At 36.6% G+C, this 11,408-nt stretch overlaps 1 protein-coding gene across 2 annotated transcripts in view; it reads left to right on the top strand.

The window, feature by feature from the left end:
• The first annotated feature begins 972 nt into the window (after positions 1–972).
• LOC110031287 (U-box domain-containing protein 62-like) overlaps positions 973–11,408 on the top strand; it is a 46,407-nt gene continuing 35,971 nt past the window's right edge. For both annotated transcript variants that reach the window (XR_002294724.1, XM_020734414.1), the window contains exons 1-3: positions 973–1,953; positions 2,035–2,314; positions 4,715–4,796. Coding sequence is in view for 1 of the 2 variants with exons in the window: in XM_020734414.1 (XP_020590073.1) it covers positions 1,377–1,953; positions 2,035–2,314; positions 4,715–4,796 (939 nt within the window). In the remaining variant the exon portion in view is untranslated. The remainder of the gene's footprint in view (positions 1,954–2,034; positions 2,315–4,714; positions 4,797–11,408) is intronic.

Below are 11,408 nucleotides of genomic sequence, written 5' to 3'. Positions count from 1 at the left end.
ACAAGTTGTCAAACATTATTCTTGACTATGGTTGCAACCATATTTCCAGGAAACGCATACGGTATTTTGCAACCTACGCCCCAGTCTCGAGAAAAGCAGAGCAGCTCTGACACCTCACTCTGAGCGTAGTAGATCTGAGGGGAACTCGATTTAACTTCTTTTATCATAGGCTACGGTCGTCAAGCTGAAGCTTCGACTATCAACCTCGAATATGTCAAAAAATCCTGGATGAATTTTCTTTAACCTCTTCTATACAAGTTACAGTCATCGAGCATAAACTTCGACTAACAACCTCAAAAAAGTCAATCATCTTCAGTGGATTTCATATGATTTGTCCATTATGGGTTAACGCCGTCGAGCATCTTCGACTATAAAACCCAAAAGAGGTCCTACTTTATTAGTGAATCCTTCTTTCAACATTACTCCAACATAGAGTACAATAATCATACAAACACACTTTGACTGATAGCTTGGGAAAAGTCGAACATTCGCAGTGGAAGAAAAATGTATCCACCGGCACTTTTAGAAGTTAAACCTATGATTCAAGATTTTATGGGAAGATACAGTACCCCTGGAAGTTGAGCCCAAGAGGTAAGACATGATAGGAAACTATCATGCCCTTAAAAATCGAGCCAAAGTGACAATACTTTAGGGGAAGATACTGTGCTCATTGAAATCAAGCCAAAGGCAACTCAATGAGATGATAAGATACCCCTAAAAGTCGAGCCTAAGAGGCAAAAACTCGGTGAGAAGCTACCATACCCCTAAAAAACGAGCTCAACAAACAAGTCCTGACGAGAAACTTGTAGTGGACACTCTTTTCACTTGAAAGACTCTAGTATAAAAAGTGGTTGACATATCTCCACTTAAATACCTCTCAAGTCAACAAGTATTTGAAGACACATGTATAATAAAGACCTCTTATGATTGTAAATGTGAGGAGTTAGAAGTACAATAGATACAAGTGCATAAGAATTACACGCTGCATGTAAATTACCCAAAAAACCAAATATAGAACTCGAAGATGGGGCCCACGTAATCGTCGTTCGTTCTCGAATCTGGTCTCAGCCTCCACCTCTCCGGCGAGAAAACCCCCAGTCCGGCAATTAAAGGTAAAAGAGTGGGAGGGAAGAACAAAAGCTATCAGTAATCATCTTCTCTCCTTTGCCACATAAATAGCGCGATTAAACCTAGAAATTCTAATCGGCGGAGCACGACGGCACTTTCTTCCCGGGGAACTGAGCTCCCCATTCCCGATTGCGGCAGGAGATGAGTCCATCATCGGTAATCTCCGTCGGGATCTTCCTTCTCACCCCTTCCCCTACCCAATGTCTCGTGATTCAGCAGACGGGTAGTTAGGGTTTCTAGCACCTTTCATGGCGTCCGAGGAGCTGCGTCTTGTCCAGCCGCAGAGGATGGAGAACGGATCGAGCTCCCGGATGGCGTTCCGCGAAGACTCGATCCGCTTTCCGATCGCGGGAGGCTGCGTAGACCACCGGAAGTCTCTCCCTGCTTGCGGCTTCGTTATGGAGGGTAACAAGTTGTTCCCCAACGACAAGGGGGAGGCACGGTTGTTTCAGAATCAGGAGGCGGCCTTACGTCGGAGCCTGTACGGTACGCCGGGGCGGATTGAGCGGGATGAGGGGAATGCCCATAGTCGAGGCTGGAATGTTGAAGGCAATGATGGTTCGGGGAGCCGTGGAGATGGATATGATGGGGACGGGGATGGGAATGGGGATGGGGATGGGGATGGGGATGAGGATGATGGTGAAGCGGATGATGGTGTTGAGGATGATGAACTCGATGAAGGTGATGGCGAGGTTGACGGCTTGGTTTGTGCTGATCTGGGCAATGCTAATAAGAATAACAACAATAGCAGTGGTAGTGTCCAGAGTAGTTCTGAGAAGATCTGCACTGACAAGGCAAACGTGCAGGAACACCATTCTTTTTTTGGTGAGAAGAGGGGAATTCTTGATGCTGATTTTATTGAAGCTCTGCTGTTTTTATTTTTCATGATTATTCTGTGTGTTTTAGGGCTGAGCAGAACAGTTTTGACTAAATGTGGGAATGAGATGAGGGAAAATTCAGGTGAGCAGCATGACCATTGTGAAGGAGGGAATAACTATGAGAATGCAATAACTGTGGTAGAGCCTGAGCTCTACTGCAGCCAGATTTTTCATGGGGGAGATGGGTCTACTGCAAACCAGAAGGCTTTAAGAGGAGATAATGGATATGGCTTCAATGGCAGAAGGGAATCTAGTTTTCCTCTTTATTCAGGAGAATCTCTCCGAGCACACCTTTCAGATCCTGTTACGTGAGTTTGAGTTGGAACCCTTTTTGCCTAATAGATTTTTTGATGTCTCATATATTTCATGAAAAATATGCAACTTGATTACTGTAATTAGTTTCTATTTAACATACCTTCCTCCCTTACCGTGGCCTATTTGTTTGCTTAAATCAAGTTGTTTTCTAGCGCATTTACATATCAAATTCTGTGTATTAGTATCATTTCCAAAACAGTCAATGCTTTTCTTTCTGTGTTTGATTCAGTATGCTCAGAAGTTACTGCTAAACTATAGTCTGTTGTGGTTTTTATTTTCTCCTCAAGATATTTCATCTTTTTCTCTGTTGCAAGTTATCAGTATTAATCTGAATAAGTTATTGATTTTTATTGATTTAGAAAAAGCTTACGATAAGGTTCCAAGAGATATCCTTTGGAGAGTTCTCGAGAAGAAATGTGTTGATATGACTTATATTCAAGTCATTAAAGATATGTATACTAGAGCTGTTACTTGTGTTCAAACTGAAGGAGGATTGACAAAATATTTTCCTATTTCTGTTGGATTACATCAGGGATCGGCTTTAAGCCCATATCTTTTTGCTTTAGTTATGGATGGTCTTACTGGACATCTACAAGAGGATGTACCTTGGTGTATGCTTTTTGCTGATGATATTCTTCTCGTGGATAAAACGAGAGAAAAAGCCCAGGAAAAACTTGAATTATGGAGGTCTACATTGGAGTCTAAAGGCCTTCGTTTAAGTAGAACTAAAACTGAATACATGGAATGTAATTTTAGTAGTAATAGCTCTAGTGACAGAAGTGTGACTTTGGGTGATCAAATTATTAAAAGGTGTGAACGATTTAGATATCTTGGGTCCGTTGTCCAAAGCGATGGTGATATAGATGGAGATGTTAATAGTAGAATTCAAGTTGGTTGGTTGAAGTGGAGGAATGCTTAGGGCCTTTTGTGTGATAGAAAAGTACCGCTAAGACTGAAAGGAAAATTTTATAAGATGGTGGTGAGACCTGCAATGCTCTATGGCGCTGAATGTTGGCCTTTAAAAGAGAAGCATAATAATAAGTTAAGTGTTGCCGAGATAAGAATGATTAGGTGGATGAGTGGCTTTACACTTAGAGACAAAATGCGGAATGAATATATTCGTGATAGGGTTGGTGTAGCTCCTGTGACAGACAAAATTAGAGAAAGTCGCCTTAGATGGTTTGGTCATATTAAACGTCGACCATTAGATGATCCGATTAGGAGAGTAGATGTTTTAAATTCGACTTGTGTTAAGAAAAACAGAGGTAGACCTAGGAAGACTTGGGCTTATTGTATTAAAAATGATCTTAATTTACTAAAACTAAATGAAAAGAAAAAGGATTCATGTAGCCGACCCCACGTAGTGGGATTAAGGCTCTGTTGTTGTTGTTGTATTATTCTAGGCTAAGAGTTTTCACTTTGTCAGGATGAATCCATTCACTATTGCTTTCAAGATCTTGTGGAGATAACATCAAGCACATTCTAACTTTTCTTTTTATAAATTCCTTAAATATTAAAAATGAATCTAGTTTTAAATTTCCGATTGAGTACCTCAAGATGTTTGTATTCTTAAATGTTTCACAGGATGTGGTTTATTTCACAAAATAGGCTTCATGTGGCAAATTACAATTGTGCTACACGAAATAAAGTCATGAAGTGGGTGCATTATTCAATAGTTGGATCAGGAATTTCTAATGTGTTTCAAATGAATTAAAATTGCGAAATAGAAGGTTTTTGAAGAGCAATGCAATTGAAACACATAACAAAATGGGACCATAGTTATGATTGTTTCTTAAAAGAAGAAGATATGCGTTATTTTTTCATCATTTTAATTTAATATTGAATGGATCAATATTAGGTGCATCTTTTGTTAGAAATCATGAAAAATTACTCCTTTGCTTGCTTCATCTCGTTGCTAGTACTAGCATATCTATGTAATGATGAGTGAAGAGAGCAATAAAGAAGATATCCTCGACAATGAGATTATATTACAAAAATTAATACTATGGATAACTATCTAATCACATTTGATAATATCAATGTTATAACATATTTAATCATAGTAATTCTAATAACTCTAACTTCTTTGCCCAACTGTTTTTCCTTTATTTTGAAACGCACAGGCTTCTCTATAGGAATCTGCTTTTTGATGATTTCTTGGAGGCATGAATGTTAGCAGCATTATTCATTTGGGTACATATGAACTTTTCTTTTAACCTCAAGTTCATGTTGCCCTGAGCATGCTTTTGCTGGTCTTGCAATGTTTTGAGATTTGCACAATTTATTTGTTTCCAAGTTATTTTTTATTCTTTGGCACTTAAATTTCTATTGCTTCTTTACACAACAACTGAAAGAAAAATGCTTTTCTTATTGTTTATTTTTTCTCTATCCAGCGGTTCCCTCATGGATGATGCGATAATCTTAGCTTGCGGGCATTCCTTTGGAAGCGGTGGAATGCAACATGTTCAGCGAATTGTAATGCAGATTGCGCTTTCTTCATTTTCATTTTTAGCGATTATGCTGATTTACACAAGAAAAAAAGATACTGCTTTCTTGCGCCTGTCTTAAATATGTACCTACATTGTTTCTTTAGATAAGTAGTTAAATGCTTTCAATAGATTGTACTTTAGTTCTACCATTTTTTTTTCTATTTAGTGTTTTTGCTTAAGAGGAGATCCTAATTATGGTAGTCCGTCAGTATCAATCTTATGCTGCTGATATTTTGGAGTCTATATACTGTCCAAAATAAAATTCTCAAGCAGGTATGTAAGTACAATATTGTTAATTATATTTTCATGCTATGGTTTAGAGAATTAAATATGTTTAAAACTAGTATATAAGTTTTAAGAGCCTATTGAGACGTAAAGGTGCATACAAAATTTAATTGATGCGGGCTTATATAAATAACAGCATTGTGCTTCCAGGCTTATGATTTTTTTTATTCAAAGCATACACAAAAGATAAATTCTATCAGAATAGGCTCTGACACAAATATCAGAGCCCTTTAATATATTTTTTAAAATTCACATATATTTTATGAATATTTTCGGGCAATGGAATTTTAGTTTTAGTGAAACAAACTCTTTTGTAATGTTTTCATATATTTAATTATTGTTAATCTTTTGGGCTATATTTATGATGTGACAAAAAATGCTTTACTTCCCAATTCACAGTCAAAAAGAAATCTTCAAGTCTATTAGATGGATGATAATGGATGATGCATGACGCATGTTGTCAATCAATTTGCTTGAGACTTTTTTTGATTTTTGATACCCTAGCATTATTCTTATGATATTGAAGCTTTGAATATCATGGCTGCAATGTTAAACTAAATCAATTTAAAGCAACGGAAAATTTAACAAGTAGAAAGGATATCATAAATAAATGGATTTTAGGGAAGAATGTGAAAGATTAGCAATATTAATATGATCTAAGAGATGATAAGTTATGTTTTTGATAGACTGTTGTCTATCTGAGCACAAATAGTATCATATTAGATTCAAATTTAACTGAAGGCTGAGAAATGATTAAATTGTGCAAAGATGGCAGTCATGATTGTTGCTATTGTTATATGTCACCTGAATACATAAAGTAAACGATAAGGAGGTTCTATGGATATAGGGAAACTATAAAATCTGCCTACCTCAATCCTTCATCATGAGTTATTGTATTACTTAGGTTTATTTAATTTGGCATATTTATATGTTTATTATTAATTGTTTAAATGCCATTTTTTATTTATCATTAGTTTGTTTGTTTTTTTTTTCATTTGTTCAAGAGTAATTTGTTTTTTCATTTCATTGGGATCGAATTAAAAGAGTTTTGTTTCATTCAACCAATATTTTAATTTGTTCAAATTAGTTATTGATCATGATGTCCTGAGCTTTTAGAGGTATATTTTTCAGAGCTTAGTGTTTTTAAGAATTTGTGATGAAGCTTTTGCTAAGATTTTGGGCGAGTGTTTTTCTCTTCATCTTCTCCTTATTGGGATGTATTTCATTTCTATCCTCTTCTCAATATGGATTTCCCATTCATCTATCTTTTTTGAGATAAATTTTACTAGCTTCATAATACAGCCATAAATCTCCCATTATTCTGCAAATAACATTTTAACTTTTGTAATGTTCTTTGTAGCTTAGTAGCTACGATGCAATGCGTGCCGTCTACCTTAATCCTTTTGTTTCATTTTTTTTTAAGATTATTCATTGCAATTTATTTATAAATTAATTAGTAACAATTAAAATGTCAATTAACATTTAGGAATACAACAATGACAACAATAACAACAATAACAACAACAACATCAACAACAATAAATATTTATCCCATTGTGTGTGGTCGGGTACATGAATCCTTTTTTTCTCAATTGAGTCCTATTGAGTGTCATGTTTTCATTTAAGTCTAATAGATTAAGATAATTTTTTATGTAATATGCCAAAGCATTTTTAGGTATACCTCTGCCATTCTTAACATAAGTCAAATCTAAAACATCTATTCTCCTAATCAAATTATTAGATGGTCGACAGTTAATATAACCAAACCATCTAAGACGACTCTCTCTAATTTTATTTGCCGCTGGAGCTATACAACTCTTTCATGGATAGATTTGTTTCGCATTTTGTCTATAAGTATCAAGCTACTCATCCATGTAAGCATTCTCATCCCAGCAATATTTAACTTTCTTTTATGCTTTTCTTTTAAGGGCCAACACTACACCATAAAGCATTGCATGTCTCACTACCAACTTATAATAATTTCCTTCAATTCTAAATGGTACTTTTCTATCACACAATAGGCCTGATGCATTCCTCCACTTCAACCAAGCAACCTAAATTCTACTTATAACGTCCCCATCTATATCAACATCACTTTGAACGATAGACCCGAGATATTTAAAATGTTCACACCTTTTAATGATTTGAACACCCATAGTTACAACTATGCCACTGGGGCTACTATTATTAAAATTACATTTCATGTATTCAGCTGTAGATCTACTCAAACGAAGGCCTTTTAGACTCCAATGTAGATCTCCGTATGTCAAGTTTTTTCTAAACTTTTTCTCTAGTTTTATCCACAAGAAGGATATCATAAGCGAAAAACCAGTTGCCATTTAGGAATAATTTTTTAATTTTTTAAAGGACAATTTTGTGTTCGCAATAAAGTCTATTATTATAAATAATACTTCTGAGTTATGCCATATAGAGGGTTGGGCAAGAAATTGATGTATTTATATGGTTGACTATAAAATGATGAAAGGGCTTCTTTTGGCATGCCTGACAATCACATTTGTCTTATCCTCTGTCGGCACTATTTTGGGTTCGGGAGTTGCCCGTTGGAAGTTGTCGGTCGCCGAAATCGAAATCCCGTCACCCGTTTCAGAAAGACATTTAATTTATACATTTATACATATATATATATATCCCTGTATCTATCCTGAAAGATAAACATAAGACTTGAGGATGTGACTCGTTCATGTAAACTAAGAAATATATGACATCTGTTTGGTCTGTGAAATCATTTTATTTGCCGACAAGTTTCCTTATTTAATACGAAGAATTAAATAGGGTTTATATTAAGCTGGGTTCGGAAACGCTTCTTATAAGGGCAAGCCCCTATAGTTAATTACATCATAGATAAATGAAGTTACCTATGAATACTCTCGATAAAAGTCAAGAAAAATTACCTTCAAGGAGGGATAAAATTTTTCAACGAGATAGGATAAAAAGGTGTGAAAGGAGAATAAATCAATTAGGAACATTTTGTTGTAAAGTTCAAAGGAAGAAGAACTAGGGGATGTCATAGATCCGAAGGAGAATCTCAGTGACTTCCCAAGCTACCTATGGTTTGACTTCAATTTAGAGGAGAAATTATAAAGCTTTTCATCCTGCAAATTATTGTTAGTTAGGACTTACATCCGTGTGAAACAATCACACGAATAACCTGGAAGATATGATAATTTAGGTCGTAACGAATGATAACCTCGGAATCCTAAGACGAGTTAGGACTTATATTGTGTAACAGAGTTATACAAAAACCTAAATATAAGATTGAGGATTTATGTCACACTAGGCGGATAACCTCGAAATTCTATAGATAGTTGTTTAATTATAAGGAATGATTTAACTGGTGTAAACATGTTCTGCTGTTGAAGATGGTCGTGCTGTCCACAATGCTAGCTCCAAGCTTCTCGACGCAACACCTTCGAGTTCGATGTTAGTTCTATGTGTACATGCAATTGTCGAGTCAACGATCTGCTGCTTGGTACCTCCTATGAAACTAACTACTGACCCCCTATTCTAAGGTATAGTGTGTAAGAGAAATAATAGCAGATATGGATATAATGACATAATTTAAAAAGGAGCTAGCATGCATTGTATCAACAAAAGAATTATCACCTGAAAAAAAAGAACTACCAAGAATTATCACCTGAAAAACTCAAGAAAGAGCGACAAATGACCCACGATGATAGAATACTCGAGAAAATCGACAAATGATTTACAACGGAAATCTCGAAGCAACGACAACAAATGACGACTTAAAGAAAGTTACCGAAAACGCGGGAATATCCCGGAAAAAGACCACTAGTGCTTTACCAAAAGCTCAAGTAAAATATCACGAAAAATTCGAAGAGAGAAAACCACAAGCACTTGGGTCGGGGCTAGACTCAGATATTATATATTTGTACTCGAGGGACGTCGAAGGCTACTGTCGGTCACTCGAATGTATAGAACCCGCCACTCAACTAGAAGAGTGTCCTACTAAACCTAACTTAGGAGGGTACTCCTTAGCCTGGTACTGGTGATTGAGAAGTGGACAATCAAATTTAAATTTAAAATATATATTTTGGCATGCATATAGATTTCAGACATACAAAAGGAAGTTGTATCAATTTTGTGGTAAAAACATTTTTTTAATAAAAATTGTATCTACTCTTATCAAGTTTGTTCTTATTAGTTTTGAAAATTATAGTTGTCCACGAGTCGATCACATCGTCGGGCGTAGGACCGCCAAAATCTAAGAAGGTACGGGTCCCTCGCTAGTCTTGTGTCGGTGAATGATACTATCATCCTACGTTCATCAGGTCCCAGGATTGAGTCCTGATGTCGTAGGATGAAATATCATTCCGCTCTACCACCGGTGTGCTTTTGTCATTACCGCCCTAAGCCCCAAAAACAAAATCGATCTACTTGCGACTTTGCTTGATGGTTTCATATATAACAAAAGACATATATGAGAACTTATGTGTCAGACATAAGCACCGAAAACCGAACTAAGAAACAAGGAAAAAAGAATAAAAATGAAGATGAGAGAGAGGAGGAACTGATCCACTCAAAAGATCGAAAGGCGAATGGTGAATCAGTCCTCAGAACTGTGACGAAAAGACCTGAAAAGGAGGGCCCAAGATCATTGAATCAAACAAAAAAGAAAATCATTTTCTCAAATTTTATAAATGGATCAACCCAAGAAGGGTATTCCTTCCAAATCTTGTTTCGAACATGTCGAAACGGCCCCGAATCAGTGTGACGATTGTATACGTGGCTCCGCCACCGCTTGCATACACGGCTCTGCCACCCAAGCCTGAACTCAAATGTGGCATTATACTATCCAAATTTTAATGTCAAACCTTAGATCTTTTATAAATCCAATTCATGTCAACTTTATGCTCTCTCAAAATGAAGTTGTAAGAGCCATCCATATTTCACAAAATTAAATAAAAATGATCCATAGAGGGCAACCATCTAAACTCCTAAAAATCATGCCAATATCAAAACCATTCAATTCCAACCCTCATTAAAATCTCCTCATATTAGATAAGTGCAACACCAATTTAAAGAATATACAGGTGCTCATGGCCAAGGTAAATCAAGAAGGCAAAATGGACCCGAATGAAACCTCAACAGGCTCACGGGCAGGGATAAGAAAGAAGACAGGGGCTCACGGGTAAGGTAAAGACAAAACCAAAATCACATGCAAGCCCACGAGTTTAGGCCGGAAAAAACGCAACCAAGCCCTAACACAATCTCACAGTTTGGGGCAGGAAAGATGACAGAAGCTCACGGGTAGGAGCAGGAAAAGCACAACTAAGCCCCATTGTAAGCCACGAGTAGGGGTAATAAGGGAAAACCACCATATATATTGTTATTGTACCCCCTTTTTTATATAAGAGAGTGAATGGACAAACTCTTATAAATCACCCGAATTGAAATCATTTTCATCAAATAAGACATGATAGTGAGTTGGTCTGCTTATATCAAACATTCCTACATATGAGCATATACTGAAATCATAATTTTTGTGACGACAAATTTGATTATTAACAACAATCCCAGGAGGTGCATTATCCGGAGAACTCCAACCAAACCGAGTCTAACGGAGGGGGCCAAATATAGAACAATATTCTAAGTAAAATCCAACCCAGAAAAAGAACCGAACCAAGCCAAATTCCAGGTAAAACCGAGCCTGATCTCAGGCAAAAACGAACCCAACAATAACACCATTTCAAGCCAAATAGAGCAAAATTCCAGCATTATCGAGCCCATCAAATGGGTTAAAACAGAAAGAGAACATTCCATGGAATTTGGCTTGGTTCAGATAAGACATGGGTTAAATCACCCGAATTGAAACCATTTTAACCAAATAAGACATTATAGTGAGTTGGTCTGCTTATATCAAACATTCCCACGGAGTAAATACTAAAATCATAATTTTTGGGACGACAAACTTGATTATCAACAACAATCCCAGGAGGTGCATTATCCGGAGAACTCCAACCAAACCGAGCCTAACGGAGGGGGCCAAAATAGAACAATATTCCAAGTAAAACCAAACCCAGAAAAAGAACCGAACCAAACCAAATTCCAGGTAAAACCGAGCCTGATCTCAGGCAAAAACGAACCTAGCAATAACACCATTCTAAGCCAAATAGAGCAGAATTCCAGCATTATCGAGCCCATCAAATGGGTTAAAACAGAAAGAGAACATTCCATGGAAAATTTAGGGTTAAAACAGAAAGAGATCATTCCATGGAAAATTCAACTCAGTAAAGGAACCAAATCGAGCCCAGCAAAAGGGGGAAACGAGACA

The sequence above is a fragment of the Phalaenopsis equestris genome, unplaced genomic scaffold (assembly GCF_001263595.1).
Source record: "Phalaenopsis equestris unplaced genomic scaffold, ASM126359v1 Scaffold000800, whole genome shotgun sequence".
In the NCBI taxonomy this organism is placed as follows: Eukaryota; Viridiplantae; Streptophyta; class Magnoliopsida; order Asparagales; family Orchidaceae; genus Phalaenopsis; species Phalaenopsis equestris.
Note: the sequence above shows the minus strand (reverse complement) of the source record. Positions and strands in the feature narration are given on the sequence as shown.